At 36.7% G+C, this 18,368-nt stretch overlaps 1 protein-coding gene across 1 annotated transcript in view; it reads right to left on the bottom strand.

Moving 5' to 3' along the window:
* GUCY1A2 (guanylate cyclase 1 soluble subunit alpha 2) overlaps window positions 1–18,368 on the bottom strand; it is a 271,043-nt gene that overhangs the window by 72,705 nt on the left and 179,970 nt on the right. The window contains exon 6 of the mRNA XM_074335531.1: window positions 1,894–2,037. Coding sequence (XP_074191632.1) covers window positions 1,894–2,037 — 144 coding nt within the window. The remainder of the gene's footprint in view (window positions 1–1,893; window positions 2,038–18,368) is intronic.

Raw genomic sequence — 18,368 nt, 5'->3', positions numbered from 1 at the left:
ATGTACTGCAGTCTCATTAAGATATGTTTAGTTATGGATTCTGTATCTTTTATAGAATTCTTTTGGATTACTGTGTCTCAGAACTGAACAATGTCTTTTAATAGCTCCATTTTTTTTTCCATTTTACATTCTCCCTATTAACTTCATTTGGAACCCCAACTGAACATACAGAGAGTGCCAAAAAAAAAAAAAAAGTTTATACATTTTAAGAAAGGAAAAAAACTATATTAAAATTATGCTGATGATTACCACTTTGAGCACCTCTTGTAACTGCAGAAGTCAAACGTGACTTGTATTCATCTTTTGTTATCGGTATATATTGAGTATTACAATTTTAATAGTTTTTTTCCTTTCTTAAAATGTGTATACGTTTTTTTGGCACCCTCTGTATATTACATCCTCTCACTCTTTCCTTTATGTAGCCTACATATTTTATGTTTTACATTCTCTTATTCGTATTTTCCCATTTTTGATTCTCTGAACTCAGTTGTAGGTAATTTCTTCAGTTCTAGCTTTCAGTGTACTAATTTTTGCTTTAGCTATGTCTAATCTGCTTTAAAACTCATCCACTGAGCTTTTTTAAAAAAAGTATTATGTTGATTGCTTAGAAATTCTCTGGTTCTTTTTTAAATCTACTATTTCTGCTTCATATTCTAAAGCTCCTCTTTTATTTCTTTGTATTAAACATTGTCATTTTGATTCTGAAAATTTTGATATCTGGTAACACTCCAGCTATGTTTTTCCTATCTACTATTTCTACTGTCTCTTACCCATAGTACTTTGTTTTCCTGTGTGTGTTTTTTGTTTTATATATATATATTTTTCTTTTTAAATATTAGCTATTCATTTCCCAGAGCACTTTATTTGTGGAAAATCTTTGAGGATGAAGTTAAAGCTGACTTCCTCCAGAATGGAAATAGTGTTTCCTAGTTTCCTACTATTGCTGCTAATGTCAGAGCACTTAATTTAAATTCACCACTTAAATTTTGTTCAATCTACACATATAAAGTGATTGGCAAATTTCTCTCGTTCCTATGAGTGTAGTGTTGTGCTTAATAGTCTTTAAAAATATTTTTAAAATATTTAACACTGCATTGTAATAATTTTAATCAGAAGGAACGTTCAGGGTATCTAATTTTCCATAATGCCAGAAGCAGAAATGTATTAACGTTTTGAGGCTTTTATCCCTTTATTTGTTTAACTCATGGTGAGTTGTTATAAAAGGGCTGTCTTAAATTCAAGGTTACTTCTCCCAGCACAAGATTTCTGTTTTATAAAGATTCATAGAAACACTTCTGGGATCCATCAGGTTTTGGCAAAACTACAGCCACGTGACCTCATCCATTCGCAGATGTAGATCCCACATGGCAGGGGGCCATCAGCAGCAGAAAGAGGAAAACCCCCCAGAAGGTACGTTTTTCATTAAGTTTCCTCAGTTATTGTGCTCCAACATTCAAGTTCTGTCGCATAAAAATTGCAGGGATTCATGAGGAACACCTGTACGCTACCCACAGGAAGTCCCCCAGGTCCTCCATTGACTCTCTTCTTTTTTTCTTGTTTTTTGGATTATCTCTCAGACCCTGATTCTGACCATCATTCTTGCTTCGATTTGGTGACTTGGTCACTGACAGCAAGTTCTTCCACTTGTTCTAATCCTTTAGCTCCTTTTTTTCCCCATAGTATTTTGATTTCCACACACTTTTGACTATTTTAGACCATATTCCATTTGTTCTTTTCCTGGATATATGAGTTACCTCTAGGTATTCTTCATTCTCTTGATCATCTGATTTATCTAGATCTATAAGGTATAGTAAGTAGCATTCAGAAGTGAATTTTTTGCCCCCTTCAGTTAAATGTGCATGACTACTCAAACGAAATTGCTGAGAGGGTTACCTGAATTGGTCTTCCATCAGGTGTCAGGACCTCTTCTGACAGTTCCATCATCTTCAGGGCCATCAGGGCAATGGGTTTAGCATGGCAGAGGCTTTTTCTGTGGAGTCCTGCAGCAACACAGTATGCGTCACCTATTGTTTCCACCTGCAGCAATCAGACAAATTAAATGCAAACATATGATAATAAGCCAGAATAGAAATCATTAGTTATCTGCAATCACAAATGTTGCTAAAAAGCATGTCAGCAAAACATCGATAAATTAAGCAATTAGACAACTGAGTAATTAGAGCAGAGTTTGCAAACAGCCACAGTAAAATACTGACATGTCACTCCAAGGCTGTTCATCAACATTATCACCATAGATGATCATTGAAATTGAGAACAACTGTAATATAAAATAATTGTCCTCTGCAAAAATAGAACTGTCAGTATTTTACCTGGACAATTTCCAAATAATGACCTTTTTCAAGGCCACCCCCTAGTCTCCTTCAAACTTTTAATATTGGTTGTGTTTGAGAGATTAAAAATTAATGTGCAAAAACCCATCCATAATCCTCCAATTAAAGAGTTAACAGACACTGTCAGAGTCTTTCCTGACCCTGTTCTAATTCTATTGTTAGCATCCAGCCTGAATGGCCATTGCTTTTGTTCAGTATTTTAAATATTTACCCCAGGTTAAAATCCCCAAATTTCCAAAGTATAGACTATAGGTAAAACCTAGGCACAACTTATTTTCAGACGAAAGTTTACTAGTTATCCAATGTAAATATGATGGTAAAATCTTCAAGAGTTCTAATATTTTAATTAGAGCAAAGAGATGAAATATTGCTCAGTTCCACTATCACCTTTTCTCTGAAGCCCTCCATGGTCCTTCCATTAGTTAGTAGTAGAACTAATCCTTTCTTCTACACTGGTTCAGCAGTTCCATACCTCGTTGCTATAGTTTTCATCAGAAGCTATAATCAATATGTACCTACGTATAATCAATATGTATCCCCAGTCGTGATGTGAGCTGTTTAAAAGTGGGATCGTATATTTTTCATCTCTGTATTCATAGGGCTTATCATAGAGCCAAAAATATAGATATTTAACAAATATCTACCAAATGAATAGATACATTAATCCATCATGTTTACCATGATTACAATGACAGTATTTCTACTCATTTGCTTATTTTCACCATTTGTTTCATAAGCATCGTGTAGATCTGTGAGCCATGTAGTGCTATCGAGGAAAAAACTGCCTCTAAATGACTGGAGATGCTTTTATCATAAATACACCAAGAATTATAAGATATTCTATTAGTTGAGATTTAATAGTCATAATTAAATTCCATGTGAGTACATTCTAACACTATCGTATTAAAAGATGTACTGTATTAAATTCCATGAACAGTAATTTAGAGAATATGATGAGAATACTTAACAAGTTTGTAGGATGAGGAATGCCAAAATTATAACTTGCTTATTAGAATCTTATCAGAAAATATGTATCAAAAAATGATTCCAATATGCTTAGACCAATCATGAAGTTCAAAATCTTCACTTCAAGATCTGTTTTCTGATGCCAGAAAAATAGAAATAAAATCATATAATAAGAACAGAAAGACAATGCAATGTGAGTTGGCAAAGGTTTTATTCTAAAGACTGAAACACACTGCCCCTAAAGAATTCCCACTGAGAAAGACACCCAGAAAATAATCGACATCTAATATGTGGCCATTTACCATTTCCCCCCTAGAAACACACAATCCTTTGCGATTCCTCACTTTATCTCATCCTTTCATAATTCTGTACAATTTAAAAATCTAGAATGGTGTTAGTTATGCACTTTATAACTAACTTCTGATTTTCAGATATTAGGACACATAGGCGGTAAATTATTTGTGTAAATTGAATCACTTCACAGTCACTGTGAATGTGCATGTTCCTGGAGCACGATTTCTTCTTGAAGTCGCTATCATTATCCTCTTACTCGGCAGTATTATCTCCATTATCTTTTCAGCAAAGTTTATTGAGTTCTACTAAATGTGTATTTGTAGAATTTGTACCAAAAGAATAAAGATTATGTTGCACTTTCTCCGTCGGAGTATGTAATGTAATAGTACGCAGAAGATGGACCGATATGTCATCAACCTATGTAACACAAATCTAATGAAGTGCAAGATAAATGTGTGCACAATATAAATACATTCACATTAAAACACAGATATCATCAGGTAAGATTTTATAGAATTTTGTTTCCAAATATTTGAAGTAGGTTAGCTATCAGAAATAACAGGATGAAGAAAGAGTCAAAAAGTAGACATCAGAAAACCATGGTCCATATGAAGATATGAAATTCTCACAATTATTCATAAACACCCAACCTACAGAAAAACATCTCAAAGATGTTTCCATCATGCTAGGCTAGATTATGCTGCAGCAGCTATTTAACCTCCGAATTTTAATGCCCTGAAACAACAAAAGTTTATTTCTGATTCCTGCTATATATTCATGTGGATTAAAAGATTGGGGTAAAGGGGGGAAGGAAACACTGGGCCATGTCTCTTCACTCTAGGAAAAGGCTAATAGAATCTCCTCACCTGAGCTGGTTGTCACAGCAGAGGAAAAGACATTCTGACAATTTATACACTAACTGCTCACGCTTTCTCCAAGATGTGACATATATAGCTTCTTCTGAAGGTTCATTCACCAAAGCAAGTCACACGGCCATGCTTAAGGTAAAGGGGATGGGAAAATGCAACCAACCTTGTGTGCAGAGCAGAGCCAGAAATATTTGGTGAATAGCATTATTGAATATATGAATAACTAGGTAATAGCTTAAAATTTTTCAAACACCCAGATGTCTGTAAAGTATAAGCAATATATTTGTGTGATGTTTTTCTTTCCTTGCAGATATATTCAGCATCTCACCTGAACATTTTGACAGAAATGCTACCACCTTAGTAATGCAGCTTTCCATTAAAGCTCCATTCTTCTTTTTTCTCCCTTCATCTATGTTAGGGCTATAGAAGTTTAGCAGAATTAAGTATATATAAACATTTTAGTGGATTCCCTTCAAAATAATTAGTTGACTTTTCCTTACAGGGAACTGTGAAAGTGAAAGCATTATATATCAATTATAATTGCTCTTGGGAACGTTTCCTTGAGTTAAACCAAAGTTAAACATGTGTATGCTGTAAATATATACAACAACATGTCCAAAAAGTTGACTACATTTTTGAATTCCTTTGTAATTGCCTCAGTGTTTTTTAAATAGAATTTTAAACACAACAGACACCATATAAAATTGTGCATATCATTTATTTTCAGCATCTTCCACCTGTTCATGAATGACATTAACAATAAAGATGTCTAAACTAGGCATGGAGATGGAAAAGATGGTGCTTGTGCAAATGTCTGAAAAACCTTATATCCTTTTCTAAACATAGAAGAGGTGATTTAAGTACTAAAAATATTGTGTAAAGTGTTGTCCCACATATAATTATCATAGCTGCTTTATCAAACTTTAAACAAATCACCTCTCTCAGTATATCTTCTTTTCAACTTTATAATCAAAATCCTCACATTATTTCAGAAGTAAAGGTGATGTAAATAAACTTCTTAGACTTGTGCATTCACTCCTTTTATTTACTTTATTTTAGTTTTAGATTGACCATTTAAAAGAATTTAGTTTAGCTCCTAGTAGAATCCTATTCTCATAACATTCTTCTCCCTTTCCTCCAGGTTAAAGCTCAAGAAATACCTAGGAGGATTCTTGGAAATTTGGGCACAGCGTGTTGTAGGGGAGGGTGGTGGTGGTCCTGGGGCTGGGATTAGCCTAAAAGAACACTGTATACAATTGGGCAATTAATAAGCCCAGTCCCATGGGACCCATGCCCACCTCAGTCCTTCAATCCTACAGTCCTGGGTCTGTCTTCCTTTGAACTTTCTAGGCTATGTGAAAGAGAGCGTGGGGAGGGGCATAAGAGCGGAGGGTCAGAGAACTCTGGCAGTCTACCTTACTGGACAACCTCCCTCTCTCCCTCTGGGTATTATCCAGGGGAGAATCAAAGTATAAAGTCCGCCTTTCTATTTGTTTTGCTTTCTGTTTTTGGCTTCTAGTGTCCTTAGAAACAGAAAAAGAAGAACAGGAATGGAGGGATGGAGGGAGGGAGGAAGAGTTGGGAAGGGAGGGAGGGAAAGGGAGAGAGAGGGAGAAGGAGAGAATAGGAGAGGAAGGGAGGGAGAGACAGAGACATAGAGAAGAGGTATTGGAATGAGATGTCGGCATAAAGATGAAGCCTAAAGATGAAAAATGTCTTCTTTCACCTCCTAGCATCTCACAGGGCACTTGGTCACCTGATCATGATCAGGTGAGTGCAAGGGGGCCACGTTCTTCATGAGCTCTTTGGCTGCGACCAAGAGCACTTGACAAGCCAAAAGAATACCATATTCACCCTTGCAGAGAGTTTGGAGCCACACCTGTCAGCCCAGTCACCTTTCTGACAGTAGGTATGGTTCTTGAGTGACAGGGAAAGGAGGCTTAGTGGAGGACATTTCCAATGGTTGGCAGGGAGCCTGAGTGCACAAGTTCTGCAGGTCCTTGCTGACTAGAAACCCGACGCTGGGGTTGCTGGTGGTCTGGACACAGATGATCCAAAAGGCTGGCCAGAAAAGGTAGAGCATGGCACAGGCCTTCTTCAAGACTTATTGGTAGCAGAAGAGCAGGAAAAACTAGACTTGGGTAGATTTACAGGCCCCATACTTTTTGCCCTTTATCTCGTAACTGGCTCAGCAGTTCTCCACTGTTAATGTGTCCATTCCTCCTGATACTCAGAAGGGTGAGTGAAATGGGCTCCTGGCCAAAGATGCAAATCCTGGTGGTGGCCGCCAAGCAGGGCCACGGAATGTCCACTGCACATAGGTGAAGAGGAGTAACTTGCCCCAGACAGTAAGCATGAACTCAGCTTTTCATTGTTCTTGAGGTTGCAGTTCTTGAAGATATACGGAGGTCTGACAATTAAGTTCATGAACTCATCCTAGAGAAAGTGCTACAGACGTCATTGCTGAATATCACTATGGTCACCTTTGAAGTACTACCCTTGGGAAGCTATGCATTGACGCCAGTGCCTAGTCCACCTTTCAAAGCAATTTTGGAACTTTTTCTGGAATGGCCATCAGAGCTGTCATCATATTACCCTTAATGTCCTGAATGTCATCAAGATGTCTTCCTTTCAACATTTCCTTTATCTTCGGGTAAAGAAAGAGGTCATTGGGGGCCAGATCAGGTGAGTAAGGAGGGTGTTCCAATACAGTTATTTGTTTACTGGCTGAAGACTCCCTCACAGACAGTGCCATATGAGCTGGTAAACCATATGAGTGATGCAAGAGCCATGAATTCTTGGCGAAAAGTTCAGGTCATTTTCATCTAACTTTTTCATGCAGTCTTTTCAGCACTTCCAAATAGTAAACTTGGTTAACTGTTTGTCCAGTTGGTACAAATTCATAATGAATAATCCCTCTGATATCAAAAAAGGTTAGCAACTTCATGGTAACAAGTTTGCAAACTTAATCGTCAGACCTTGTATTGATCCGCTTAACACGACTAAGTCCCTAAGTCAAAAGCTGGTAGGAAGGTCCTGACACAAAGGTTCAAGCAGTATAGACAAAGGCAGTGCAGTCTTCAGCATCATTTTCTTGGCTTGAACAAAGTGATGGCCAAGGCCATAACAGCTATACTCTTGAAGTTGAGAGCACTGTAGGTCCAGAGGAGCTGAGGTGCAGAGAGGCCAGCATACACACATCAGTGATGGCCAAGCACAGGTCCAACAATTGATCACAAGTAATCTGGAGCAGGGCCAGTTTTCAAAGGTAGAGTTAACGACACTAGTACCCAAATGGCTTGAGTATCTCCATAAGCTGCCCTGCTGAAAGTAGTCTGATTTCCCTTCACATAGTAGGTAGTATTACAGGAATTGGGCCACAGATTTCCTTTAATAATAACAGCAATCTTGCCAGATTCTGGAAGCCTGCACTCTGAAGACCAGATGAAGAAGTGACAGGTGATGTCCTGCTCCTGCAGATAAAGGACTTGGTCCTGGTCATATCATTAGAATGGAAAAAAAAAATGCCACTTGTCCAGAAGATCTGACCTTATATTCTTTAATGATCCCCTTGTTTCCGCAGTAGGAATTTGTTTAAAAAAAGTCTTTGAACTTGTAGCCTATCCTGGAACATCTGAACTTTTCCACTCTTAATTGATATGGACCTCAGGAAATCTGCATTGTTTCCCTTAAGCATGGCTGTTGGGTAGGGTTATTCCAAAAGGTGGTGTCCCAGACTGTGGGTATACTTTGGTTGATACCCTCACTCAAGTACCACTGCATTTGCCAAATGTGGGCTCTAGCTGGAGGAAGGCCCTGTTGGCCTGAGCATTCAGTCTCTAACTCTAGACTCAAGAAAGCCCTTTAAGAGTTCACATTCAAGGCCCAGGGCCTTGTTCCCTCCTTCATCTCTACCACTTTATTTTCCTTCACAACCTCTATTCGTCTCCTCATGAACATCACTCCATCATCTCTTCTACCTTCTTCTCCTCCACTTCTGCCTTCTCCAGAATTCCTGTCTCTCCACCTGCTTTTCATCCACCACTTCCATTACTTTCTATTACTTTTCATGTCTTCTGCTGCCACTGAGAAGATGGCACACTCATCAGTTGTCACCTTTTTAGCCAAACCCCACACCAGCTATTGCCTAAGACCTCTTCCCCACTGTGAACCAGATGTCTGTAGGGCATTCCACCCAACATTAACAGGGTGTGGGGTGGGTGGCTCCTTCCTGAAAGCAGGTCACTCACCACACCACTGGTTCCAGAGAAAATTGAGGCATCACAGGTGACACTGGCAGCATGGGGTAGCATGGATATTGCCACACCCCTGCCACCCCAACTCTAAAGGAGGGGGCATAGCGTCAGGATGCTCATTACGAGTTTTATTAAATGTTTTAAATTGCATCTAATTTCTACATGTAGGGGTTGGGATTGTCCGCTAAGTAAGTTTTTCAAATGTAAAACTCAGGACCACCTGCATAAGAATCATCCAGAAGGTACTTGTGAAAAATTAGATCCCCAGGCCCCACCTAGATCTACTAAATCAAAATTTAGGTATAAGGCCCAACTATATAGATTTTCACATGCTCAGGTGTATTTTATGGTTCTCGAAGTTTGAAGACTTTTGGTGTATGATGTGAGTTAAAAATATTACGATATTCCCCCAGATATTCACCTTTTTAAAGAGCCAATGAGCTTTCAGAAAGGAGAAAAGTACTTCTTTCCTGAATCCCAGCCCCATATACATTTCTCTCTCCAGACATTTTCTTATTTGTCAGAACTTCAGTACAACTCCTAGTCCAGATACACACACACACACACACACACACACACACACATACCCCAATTGCTGAGGTATTCAATAACCCAAAGAAAGTTTGTTGAGCTCAATTAAATGCATCCAAGTGAATTGTGCATAACAATTTAGCAATTCAAATGGAAACAACTTTAAGAATTTACTAATAAAGCTATTTCAAAAACTCCCTTCATTTAAAAAAAAAAAAAATCTATCTAATTACAATAATTTTGGTTGATGTTTTTGACCCAAATACTAACTACTTCTTTTAACGATGCCTCTATAGTGCTCAGCTGATACAGCATTGAAAAGGAGGTCATGGATATAAATAGAACAGTGATTTGGCCTGGGAACTATTCCCAAATGAGGGAAAATAGATTCCAAATGACTGCTTATCAAAGAAAGCTCTTCTGATAAAACTCTCAGTAGATCTATCAACGTAAATTCCAGTTCCTTCCCAGGAATCTCAATCATGTAGAAAATACTGTTCCAGGCCCCAGGTTGTTTATCATGAGGGTTATTGAATACTGAAGTATGTTAGCAAAGAAAAACATATTGAAATACCCAGTCAAAATTTCTTCTAAATTCTCAAGTTAGATGTGGGCAACTGAACATTTCTCTCTGCTGTATAGTAAACTGTCCTCTAATATTTTCAATGATATGGCTCCATTTTCCACTTTCATCCACCACTATCACTTTGATTTACTCCATGCTCCAATCAATATGAATAACTCAATATTCTCTGCAAACTTTCTGCACCTCCCAGCACCATAGTTATACTTAAAATTATTGCTCGTCCTGGAATCCATACAATCTTTATAAAGATCATTATTGAGTCTAGTATTTTCATGAAAAGTTTTCCAGAGATTCCTTATTAACCAGAATTTTGAGTATGTTCCCAGAGAATAGAATGTCTGCTATATTTTTTCATTAAATACATAATGAGTGCTGAATAATATTAGTTGATTTCACAACAGTGAATAGTTTCAAGACTTACTATAAAGCTACAGAAATCAACACAATGTGGTACTGGTGAAAAAACAGACAAATATTTCAGTGGAACAGAATAGAGATCGTTCCAGAAATAGACCCCCATAAATATAGTCAACTGATCTCTGACAAAGTGGGAAAGGCAAAACACGGAGCAAAGACAATCTCTTCAACAAATGATGCTACAACAATAAGACATCCACATGCCAAAAAAATGAATCTAGACACATACCTTATACCCTTCACAAAAATTAATTCAGAATGGATCACAGACCTAAGTGGAAAATGAAAAACTATAAAACTCCTAGAAAGTAACATAAAAGAAAACCTACATGATCTTGGGTGTGGTGATGCCTTTTTAGATACAAGACTAAAGACATGATCTATGAAAGACGATATTAAGAGAATGAGAAGACAAGCCACAGACTGGGAGAAAATATTTGCAAAAGACTGTTATACAAAATATTTAAAGAACTCTTAAAACTCAACAATAAAAAAACAAATAACCTGATTTTAAAAATGGGCCGAATACCTTAAGAGACACCTCACCAAAGAAGATACACAAAGAAGATGGAAAATAAACATACGAAAAGATCTTCACATCATATGTCATTCAGGGAAATGCAAATTACAACAACAATGAGATACCATTACACATCTATTAAAAATGCCAAAATCCAGAACACTGACAACACCAAAAACTAATGAGGAGGTAAGCAACAGGAACTCTCATTCATTGCTATTGGGGATGTAAAATGATATAGCCTATTGGGAGACATTTTGGTGGTTTCTTACACAACCAAACGTACCTTTACCATAGATTCTAGCAATTGCACTCCTTGGTGTTCACTGAAAGGAGTTGAAAACTTATCTCTACACAAAAACCTACATACAGGTGTTTATAGCAGCTTTATACAAAACTGCCAATACTTGGAAGCAACCAAGATGTCTTTCAGTAAATGAATGGATAAACAAATTGGGGTACATCCAGGCATGGAATATTATTTAGCACTAAAAAGAAATGAGCTATCAAGCCATGACCAGACCCAGAGATTTAAATGCATATCACTAAGTAAAAGAAGCAAATTTGAAAAGGCTACATATTGTAGGATTCCAGCTATACGACATTCTGGAAAAAGTAACACTGTGGAGACAGTAAAAAGACCAGTGCTTGCCAGTGATTGAGGGGGCGTTAGGGGAGGGATGAACAGGCAGAGCACAGAGGATTTTGAGAGCAGTGAAAATACTCTGTCTGATAGTATAATGATGGATATATGTCATTATACATTTGCCAAAATCCATAGAATGTGCAATACAAAAGTGAACCTGAAGGTAAATAAGGACCTTTGGGTGTGATGATGTGTCAGTATAGGTTCATCTTAGTAAAAAGGCACCATTCTGGTGAGTGATGTTGGTAATGGGGAAAGCTATGGGGCACAGGGTATATGGGAAATCTGTTCCTTCCTCTCAATTTTATTGTAAACCTAAAACTACAGGAAAAACATAGTCTTTTTTTAAGTAGTACAGCCCAATTAGCAAATCAAATGGAAATATTTTATTAAGAGTTCGTTTTTTTAAGGGAATATAATCTAACCTCCATAAATCCTACTAGTCTAAAATATCTATGGGATTACTTTCTTTTATCCCTTCAGATTAAGTATAGTTTAGAAAAGAACCCTTCCCCAACACCTCTTCCGTGAATCAAAATCTGTTACATGCTTCCACATCCATTTTTTATAAGTATCCCTAATCTTTCAGGAGGACATCATTTTTGCTCCTTTTAAAATTCCAATAAAACTCAGCTTCTACATCTCTTATAACTGCAGTTATATGTGTTCATACTTTCTCTACCAGCATCCTGTCCAAATTTCTAAGTCATTTAATCTTTGAAGACAAGGGCAATATCTTTGATATCTTTTTAAAGCCCTGCTGGAGCTAGCACTGTGCTAGCATAGTAGACACTTAGAGAATTATGACTGAATCAAATTGTATCAGAAACATCTCTGTCAAGGGCTAGGTCAATATAGATAATGTGTAAATTACCTTTCAAAATCCAAGTCATTGTTACATGACTTTTTAAAATATGTCTATTCAATCAGCTAAGGCTAAGCCTACATAATGACAAAATAAGAACATCTTCCGGTGATCAGGTGACTTGCATGAACAATGGAATGGAAGTATTTCCATTCAGTAAACAAAACTGACCACTTCTGTCAGGGTTTCAATATTGAGTTAGGCCTCTTGTACATTCCTTGCCAGCCAGGGAATGCTACCACTATTTCTCACTTGAACTATGGCCATAAGATCCTTATGTACTACTTTTGTCTATTAACTGTCTCTCCACCCCCACCCCCGCACTTAAATCTATAACCTACACTACTGTTAAAGTGATTTTTAGAAAAGCAAATCTATTTGCACCACACCTCTATTCAAAATTCTTCAGTGACTTTACAATTGCTGGATCAGAGACCCCTATGATTGAGACCCAAATCCTTGAAATGCTTAAAACATCTGTAGGTTCTAGCTCCTACCTACTTCTATGTCTTTCTCTTGTGCTACTCTTCTCCATTCTTCAACTTTTAATTGTTCATCATGCTCTTTTGTGACTCAGCCTTTACACATCCTGAGCCCACTGCAGAGAATCCTCTACTTGCACCATCCCTGCTACCTGCTTGACGCCTACTATACTTTACATCTCAATTTAAAAGTCACCTCCTCAGGGGTGCCTTCCTGAACTCCTGGACTAAATCAGTGTCTTTACTATACTCTCTCATAACACCATGTAATTTTAATTAGTCATTCTTATTGTGGTTTATAATTACACATTTTTGTGAGCATTGATTAATCACTGTCTTTCTCATTAGACTGTGAACTCCATGAAGGTAGGTGTCTTGCCTGCTTCACTACTTGGTGTGGAGCCTGACACATGGTAAGTGCTCAAGAAACTTTTTTTTTAAGGTGTAAATGGGTGAAAGTGGTCGGTCAAATTATAGACCTCCTTAAGACCACACAGATCAGACCTCCCAGAGCACACTTCTGGAATTGAAAAAGCCTGAGCAATGTTAAAGCCACTACCTATCAGCTTTGTTAACCACAAACAAGTTGTTAAACCTTTTTAAGTCTCATTTGCTTCTGTGAAAGGGAGATAATATCTATCTTACAAAGTTGCTGAGAAGATTAAAGAAGATAATTTTATACTTCTATAGTGATAATCATAATTTTAATTAATCAATTATTAACTGAATATGCAATTATTTGTTTAATGTCTATCCTCAGTGCTCAACTATAAGCACCTAAGAATATGAACCATGCTTGTCTTATATACCACTATGCCCAATGCCTAGCAGAGTATTTAGAACACAGAAGGTAAGCAATAGTTATTTGCTGAAGATAAAATAAATCAATAAGTATATATGAAGAATTTAGCATGGTACCTGGCACATACCAGGCACCCAACAAATATCAGCCCTTACTATACATTGAAAGTCTGTGTCCCCCAAAATTCATATGTTGAAATCTAATTCTCAGTGTGATGATATTTGGATGTGGGACATTTGCGAGGTGATTAGGGACCATTGGAAGGACTCCACCCTCATGAATGAGGTTAGTGCCCTTATAAAAGGGACTCCAGAGAGCTCCTTGTACCTTCCACCTGTGAGGACACAGCAAGAAGACAGCCATCTATGAAGTAGTAATGGGGCCCTCACTAGGCACTGAATCTGCTGATGCCTTCATCTTGGGCTTCCCAGCCTCCGGAACTGTGAGAAATAAATATCCACTGTTTATACACCACCCACTCTATTGCATTTTTGTTACAGCAGCCTGAATAGATTAAGACAATCCCTTTCCTTCCCTTCATAATAAATTCCCCAAGACACTCTTTCTAGCTCCGGTCTTCTTTCCTATGAATGATTCTAGACGAGTCAATTGCCAAAAAAATTTGAGACTTCTATAAATAAGTAGAAGAGGGGCACAAATAGGTTATGTGACTTAAGCAACACAGACAGAATTAAAATTAGCTTTTCAGGCTGAATATCTAATACCCTTCCCCTGACACTTAACTGTCATTACACTGTCACAAGCAATCTCAACAGTCCTTGTCTGGCCTCTTCCTGATGGTCAAAAGACCTTCTTTTATCTGAGAGCTGAAATATGCCCTGTTGTTTATGAGGCAGTGACACTAGTAATTGAATTTGGTAAGTGGAAAAGGGGGAGGCACAAAGTTATCATTTTATGGCAGCAGAAAAAAAAATCTATACAATATCAGACTCTGAGTATCAAAGAGAAATACGAAATTATAAAATACTGCTTTGGACTATTTTTTTTTCTTTAATTTTTTAATTCTTTTTTGTACTATCTTAAGAACAGCATTATCATAATAGGCATCCAACACATAGAATCCAACACATTTGGATGTCATTTGATTATGTCATTGGATTATCATTTTCCACTTTATATAAATCCAAATCATTTCAAGTTTGCCATATATGAATAACTTATTAATAGGGAGTCAGCAGGGTTGATTTGCATTTTGGGAACGTTTTCCTAGCCAACTACATATAGCTCCAAAATTCAGTATTTAGAATCTTAGAATCTCATAGAAAGAAGTGAGCTTTTCAAAATTTCTTCTATCTATGCCATCAAAAGATTAGTTTATGTTTCAATTACTCCAGTAACCAGAGTGGACAGTTGCAGACAATAGTTCATTGTTGGACACTGACTTCCCTAATGACTGCCACTGGGCTGAAATTATGTTTTTAACTTCTGCATAAATGTCCCCTTATCCTCTTGGAGCAAAAGAGAACAAGTCTTTATTGCAGTCAAACACATATTTAAAACCAGTGCAGATTTGTTGAATGCTTTAAAAAAGGAGACTTAGTTAGATTCTTAATTCTAGGCTAAAATTCAAATTGCTATTTAAAAATTCAAACTCACCCTCCAACTATTATGTCAAGGGCCTCTATTTCCTAATAAAGGTCTTTTGTTATTAGCTCTCTTCACCCTCTGAACAATCCTGTGACATACCATTGGTCTCATTTTAAAAGTATGAAATTTACCTGGTGATTGTCAAAGTTACTGGATACAGGATACCAATTTATGAAATCTACATATATAAATGCTAGAACAATCTTTGGTCCTAGTTCTGCATCTAACTAATTAGGAATACTAGCTATCTGATACATAAATGATTTCAACCACTGTTTTCTAAAATATGAACTTTTTGCTGAATCAGAACTAAATTCAAATAACATCTCTGCCACTTACCAAACTCATCTACAGAAAGTACATAATAGCACCTATTCTACAGGGTTCTTGTGGAAAATAAGCAAGATATCACAATTAAGACATCTAGTACTGTGTCTGGAACACAGTTTGTATTTAGCAAATGTGAATTCCATTCCTTCAGTTCCATTTTGTTTTAAAATTATTGTTGTTAATTGGTAAGTAGTGAAAGGATTACATACAGCCTTTTTTCTACATAACAGCATTAATTAAAAGTTTGGTGAAAAAGGTAATAGAAACAATCCATTTCAATAAGATTGGCAGATTGCACTGAGGCTATCTTATCAGATAAGCAAGAGGTCTCCTGTCTAGATCAATTTGTATTATATTTGGTGGTAAACTCATCAAATACCCAGGTATTATACATCTTGATGGGAACATAAGTGACATTCACATTTGCTAGAATTGCTAGAAATCCTCTGTTAAATGAGCTCAGGGTAAAATAAATGATTACTTAGTAACAATAATTCTTTATGAAGAAAAGTTGGTATTTTTAAGTGAAATTTTGAAATAAATGTATTGGTGTAAGTAATAAACTAGGTAGTAAAACTTAAAATTGCAAAATGTACACACACTAAAAGCTAGTTTCTCATACTATTCTGAAAGACATAAATGACAAGAGCAAACATACAGTTTCAGCTCAGAATTTAACTTTTTTACAGTTTATTGATACACAAGAGAGAGACATTTTGTAATAACAAAATCCATAAAGCTAATAAAAATATCTTCACTTGCATAATAGGGCAACATTTATCCTAATAGATATGGGAAATTATAGCAACATGAGCCCAGTATACTAAGAAAACTTGCTAGAGACTTGTATCATATACTTCCAGACTGTTTTTAGAATCAATATGTATTTCCTTGGTGCTTTATTGCATTCAGGCTGCTATAACAAAATACCATAGATTGGATGGTTTAAGAACAGGAATTTGTTTCTCACAGTTTTGAAGGCTGAGAAATCCAAGATTAAGGTGCTGGATGACTCGGTTGGCTCACTGGTGAGGACTCTCTTCCTGGCTTGCAGATGGCCGCCATCTACCTGTGTCCTCACCTGGCAGAGAGAGAACTCTGGTCTCTTCTTATAAAGACATGGATCCGATCATGGCATCCCTTCCTCATAATCTCGTCTAAATTATCCTAATTATCCACCAAAGGCCCCATAAACCATCAAATTGGGAGTAAAGGCTTCAACAAATGAATTTTGAGAAGACACAAACCTTCAGTCCATAACACCTGGCATTATAAAAATCAAAAACATTACTCTCTTAGCAATAGCCAACACTCTTTAGAAAATTAAAAATCAATAGGGATTAAAAACAACAACCCCAAAATACTTTGATAAATTCAAGCAAGACATTTTATCAATTTTGATTTCTGTTTGGCAATCCAAATTATTTTAGCCTTCTGGCTCAGAATTTGCCACAATATTAAAAGAAAGTGTTCTCTTACTATAAAGGGTAAATAATTCAGGATGTCATATTAGAATATAGAAACATAAGCATTTTAGGTTCAGTTTCATGGTGTTGGTTATAGACATTGCACAAGTCAGTATTACTTAAAGAAATGCTGTCAACATTATAAATCTCTTGTTGTGACTCAGGTCATTCAGATAAAAGTGATTCATGAAGACAGACTGTGGATTAACCTCCAAGAATGAGGATCTATGAGGACTCAGTGAAGATGATTACAAATAATGTATTTCAGGGATCTATCTCTCTCACCCCATACAGTTACCTCTCTCCCTACCCTTCCTTCAGTCTTTTTCTGGCATACAATGTAATTCTAGTAACCTGAAAGAATGAACCCAAACAAATAAGCATTTTATCTTTTTCTAATAAGCACTGGCAACACAATAGTTATGCACATGCAAACACATGCACATACATGCATATGCACGCAGGACACACACCCACTCACCATATATACCCAGAAACACCTATTTGAGAAACGATGTTTCTAAATACTACCATGGGCCAGACACCTTAATAAGCAGTTTACATACATTTCCTTTAAAAGCTCGAAAAATATAAATATGCGGTAAATGCAATTAGTCTCTTTATTTACAGATGGTGAAACTGAAGCACAGAGGTTAAATTAAGTGGTTAAAGGCAGGAGGATGAGAACCCCAACTAGTACACTTAAGATAATGCTGGGGATTTAGCAGCTGTCGCTAAATGGAGTAAGAGGAACAAGAAAAAGGATCCATCCTTCTCCTTGTTTCTCCCTTATCTCCAGCCTAAGAGCTTGCCAAAGGCAAAAATATAAATGAGGCAAACCCTTGTCAGGTGAATTTTAGGGCAGTATGGTATTTTGAAACTGACAGTATAATCTCCCCCGTAGAAAAGATATCAGAACAGAATGCTTATCTGTGACTCTCACCTTACCGTCTAAAGCATATAAATTAGTTCTTTTCTACTCATTAAAATTGTGCTAAAAATATATACTAATTTCCATACATTTTGTAGGTTTCTATGGGAGTCATACTCTGTTTTCAAGTGAGTGTGTCAAAAATGCTTTTGGAATGAGTGAATAAACAAATTTTTTTTTTTTTTACTTCAGAAATGTCTCTTTTCTAGACTTACTAGAAGATACTGCTACTTAATTTTTAATAAAATAGCAGTGAAAGTAAATGGCATTGATGTTGGTGGAATCCACTAAAAAGAACTAGTATAAATCTTTAGTAGCTTTTCATTTCAAGTGTGTGCACTGGTTATTAAAGCAGAAAATATGTAAATCTTGGTGGGAAATGAACCAGTCACTCTTTACTAAATGGACCTGGCATTTAATGCTGGGAAGTGGAATAAAACGGTATACA

This window comes from Rhinolophus sinicus, linkage group LG06 (assembly GCF_036562045.2).
Source record: "Rhinolophus sinicus isolate RSC01 linkage group LG06, ASM3656204v1, whole genome shotgun sequence".
In the NCBI taxonomy this organism is placed as follows: Eukaryota; Metazoa; Chordata; class Mammalia; order Chiroptera; family Rhinolophidae; genus Rhinolophus; species Rhinolophus sinicus.
The sequence above is the reverse complement of the archived record's forward strand: the minus strand, read 5'-3'. Positions and strand labels throughout refer to the sequence as shown.